General features: G+C 40.7%; 1 protein-coding gene across 2 annotated transcripts; it reads right to left on the reverse strand.

Moving 5' to 3' along the window:
* Positions 1-490: 490 nt before the first annotated feature.
* On the reverse strand, positions 491-4,145 carry LOC125408919 (cathepsin M-like). 2 transcript variants are annotated; one of them, XM_085698862.2, is made up of 7 exons: positions 4,020-4,145; positions 3,623-3,742; positions 3,009-3,155; positions 2,366-2,590; positions 1,832-1,994; positions 1,131-1,248; positions 491-590 (listed from the first exon to the last, which is right to left on the reverse strand). In XM_085698862.2, exons 1-7 carry the CDS (start codon positions 4,143-4,145, stop codon positions 491-493), a joined length of 999 nt encoding a protein of 332 aa, XP_085554988.2. The 2 variants fall into 2 exon arrangements, with proteins under 2 accessions (XP_085554988.2, XP_085554987.2); XM_085698861.2 differs by having other exon boundaries at positions 3,623-3,745.
* Positions 4,146-4,363: the final 218 nt, after the last annotated feature.

A 4,363-nucleotide genomic window follows, 5' to 3' on the forward strand; every position in this document is an offset into this window, starting at 1 on the left:
TAGAAAAATCAATTGGATAATTAGTCTGATCAACTTCATGACTCCCCCTCAGTCCCTGAGCTGCTGACAGCTAGTCCTTACAGCAGTAGCTAATATCCAAAATATATAAAGAACTCAAGATACTGAATATCAAAACAACAACAAATAATTCAATTTAAAAATGTAGTATAGATCTAAACAGAAAAGTTTCAATAGATGCATCTCAAATAACTGAGAAACACTTAGAGAAACCTTTAATTTTGAAGACATCATTTGATATAGTGAAATATAAAAATCAAGTTATTACAGAAAACACAAATACAAATTAGTGTACAGTATCAGTTACAGCAGTGGTCATATCTTACTAGAGTAAATATGCCACAAAATTCACTGGCTCATCAGTTGCTGAAGTGTCTTATGCACAGAGCAGTGGCTGATTGCTCTGAGAAGGAAATGCCTCTTCTGTACATGTTGTCTTACATCCATTCCTTCTTTGTCACCACCAAGGAGGTCACACTGTAGGGTACATGGCATATGTAGCAATTCCACAGTGGTTTCTCTGGTCTTTGGCGATCTTCATGTAGCCTCTAATGCCCCACTTTTTACCCATGCTGAAAGGAAACATTTTTCCCTTTAGTAAAAATAGCACAGCACAATGGATTATTATAGTGACTCCTCATTTGAGCACTGACCCAGAGGCCCGCTTAACAGAAAGCATCAGAAGAAGCAGAGGATCAACTCTTGGAAACCAAGAATTACCTCACACAAGACTGTGAAGACCACAGCAAGGAAGAAATAGGATAATTTTCCATCCACGTGGTGGTTCAGAAGCAAAAATTTTTGTGTCCGATTTTAGAAAATCAGTGTCACAGATGCTATATTAGAACCTAACAAAACCAGTAGCTGAATATGAACACTGTAACCACACAGCGTGACCTGGTTGCTCAGGGCATAGGAACAGCCCAGAGGATCAAGTTCTGGCCATAGAGGACTGGAACTCAAGTCCAGAATCCCACTGAAAGCCAGGATTGAGGTTGGAGATAGCTCAGTGCCTAAGATCATGGAGACAAGAACTCCCACCCAAAAAACTGTCTCTAGAAACAGAAAAATCTTTCCCCACCTGAAAGACAAATAATCTCAGTGGTCTGTACCTGTTCTTGACCAGCCAGTATTTCCTGCCATCTGCCTCTCTTCCTTCAAAGCCGTAGCCGACCAGCAGCATAGCATGGGTGACAATAGAACTATTGCAGTTTGGCTCATGATAAATGCCTGGAAAATAGCATCGGTGACCAGGGAGAGTAGTCAGCAGCCATCAGGGAGGCGTTTTCTGACTTAACTGAAATGATACAAACTCCAGTGACAATCAAATAAGTCGTTGACAGGAATCCTGGCACAGGTCCCCATAAGAATCAGGAAAAATCCAAGTGATCATAAATGTATTGATAAACACTTGTCTACGTGTACATAAGGTGATTCATTGCCAGCAAGAAATACTGAGCATAAATTTCTTAATTCATAGTCCACTTTAGGTTTATTCTAGAAATGCCATCTCATGAAGAATCTTAAAGACATGTAGAAAATCAAGAAATTAAGTTAAACAATAAATTTTATGGATTATGAATTGTTTGCGTGCAAGGGGAGGTTATGCCAAGTATCAATGATACACAAGATTATTGAATGGATACCTGTAAAATATGGAAACCCACATACTCAAATTACGTTTGATATTTTTTTAAAAAAATGGCTTGTTGGACAGAAATGCCATATATATATATATATATATATATATATATATATATATATATATATATATATATATCTTCAATTAATATCTAGAAGAGCACATGCTTACCTTCTTTATAGAACTGGAAAGAATCATGTCTTGCGTCGACTGCAACAGAAATGGGTCCTATAGTTGCCACGAGATTCATTAGGGTCTTCTCACTCTTTGGTACTAACACAAGGCCTGTGATACTAGCAGTAGAATTTTCCAGACTGTATCTGCAGGGCCCTTCCTTAAAAATAGAGTTAAAAGACTGAGTTACTTACTTCTGAGCCCTGGAGAACAAGAGTCAGAGCCATACTCCTCGCTTTGTGGCTGAGCATCTCCAAGTCTGGGCTGTTATAAATCATCCCAGGAAATAAAATGTTACAGATTTGGAACTGAAACTTAGCTCTCATGTTGCAAGTGATACATCATTAGGTCTTGCTGTCCATAAGAAACTTTCATAGTGAAGAAATTTATATTCTACATAAAGATTTTGAATGTTCTCCTTGTTTTCAGAAGTAGGATCAGCCACATGGAAACCCTATCAACAGATAACCATGCTAAGATAGCACTGTGATCACAGGCTTGAAGAAACAATAGCATAGAAGATCCCCTTACCTTTTCTTCATATGGATAGGTTGCCTCGGACTCCAGACCTCCGTTTTCTTTCACATACTGCAGTGCAAGGAATGTATTGCCTCCAAAACAGCCCCTGTTACCTTGAGGTCTAGAACAGTCCACTAGGTTCTGGACACTCAGAGGAATCAGTTTGCCGGTTTTCCGGAACATCTGTCCTTCTATGGCACCAACCACAGAAAAAGCCCAACAAGCAGGACACCTACCCTAAAGAGAAGAAATGAGAGTCATCCACAAACAAATAGCAAACAAAATCAGAGAGCTGAGTACTGTGTAAGCAAATGAGCCACTAGCAGTTGATGGAAGCCTGTCAGGACATCAGTCTTCTTTGGAGACTTGACTGATGGCCATTTGCTCAGGTCGTAATGGTTGGAGACACACATGCACATAAGAGTAGAGCCTACTGATGTCTACAGGTCAGAGATAGCATGAAAAGGGATGTGACACCTTAACATGTGATGGGGTACACTAGATGGAGATGTAAGGCCAAGGTAGTGGTGGATGAAGATGTTTGGTATGCACTGTGTGAAAACACAAGAAGAATCACAATATTATTAGAAAATCAACTCACTCAGTTCTACAGACATGTCACCTCCTAACTGATGAGCGTGTGAAATGCTAATACCTGTCTCCGCACAGGGGTGACATAGCCTTTCTTTCTCCAGTTTATAAATTTGGGCACATCACCAGCCAGACGTTTCTGGATATTTTTCCCTTTCTTCAGAGTGGGGACTGGGATATTAATCATCAAATTTCTGAATTCTTCACCGGTCTTTAAGGAAAAACACATAAATCATTGAAAAACAAAGACGGCAACAATTTGGAGAGGAAAACACATTGTGCAGCAATGCATGTCACACCATGTCACCTAACACATTGTATAGCAATGCATGTCACACCCAATATGTCACCCAACACATTGTGCGGCAATTCATGCCACACCATGTCACCCAACACATTGTATAGCAATGCATGTCACACCCAACATGTCACCCAACACATTGTACATCAGTGCATGTCACGCCCATCATGTCACCCAACACATTGTGGGGCAATGTATGCCACACCATGTCACCCAACACATTGTATAGCAATGCATGTCACACCCAACATGTCACCCAACACATTGTATAGCAATGCGTGTCACACCCAACGTGTCACCCAATACATTGTGCATCAGTGCATATCACACCCAACATGTCACCCAACACATTGTGCATCAATGCTTGTCACGTTCACCATGTCACCAAACGCGTTCATTTCCATGGTGAAACCATTCTTCCCCAGGCCATTCTCCCCATTGTGCAATTTGATCATTTTCATATTTTCTTCCCATACTGCTCTCTTCTGTGCTTCTTCCTCCTGGAAATAACAATAATGGATGATATTTATTTTTAACCCATACGCAAGTTGCCCAAATACCTGTTGGAACAGTAAAGAGAACCCAGAGAGAGAGATTTTGGGATACTGAAACAAACCATTTGGCACATCTCTAGGAACAGAGATCCTGACCACCCGATGCTCACCTATATAGGTAATTCTTCAGAGAAAGGCAGTTTCTGTGGCCTCTGTTGTGCCCATAACCCCCAATAGCAAGCACTCTGCGTTCTCTCTGAACAGTTTCAACATTACCAACCAGACTGTATGCTTTTCCATATTTTATCTTCCACTCCTGCCATTCAGCATCCAAAATAGGATCAGGTGATGGAGTAGATGAGGCCATTCCCAAGCACAGGACAGTCAGAAAGACAACAGGAATCATGTCTCAAGAATGTAGAGAGGGGGAGAGAAGTGAGACTTCTGAAATGCCTTCTTCCTCCTTCCTGAGAAATGAAAACACCCATGATAGGTAAAATCTATTCTTCCAAATATTTACGCACAGATTTTGGAAATGACTAGCTATGTATTTGGACTAAAGGCTCACTGAATGGTGTTGAGTTGCTCTACCACTCAATACAGGAAGTGTGGTGGGAGGAGAAA

The sequence above is a fragment of the Myodes glareolus genome, chromosome 14, assembly GCF_982192425.1.
Source record: "Myodes glareolus chromosome 14, mMyoGla1.1, whole genome shotgun sequence".
Taxonomy (NCBI): Eukaryota; Metazoa; Chordata; class Mammalia; order Rodentia; family Cricetidae; genus Myodes; species Myodes glareolus.

Bases quoted from the DNA above. Each gene is read 5' to 3' on its own strand.
- LOC125408919 (XM_085698861.2), bottom strand. From the start codon at position 4,145: ATGATTCCTGTTGTCTTTCTGACTGTCCTGTGCTTGGGAATGGCCTCA. The intron at 3,156-3,622 runs GTGAACGTGACA...TTTTCCTTAAAG, and splicing joins TGAACGCGTTTGGTGACATG to ACCGGTGAAGAATTCAGAAA. The intron at 591-1,130 runs GTACAGACCACT...GTTTCCTTTCAG, and splicing joins TACTGGCTGGTCAAGAACAG to CATGGGTAAAAAGTGGGGCA.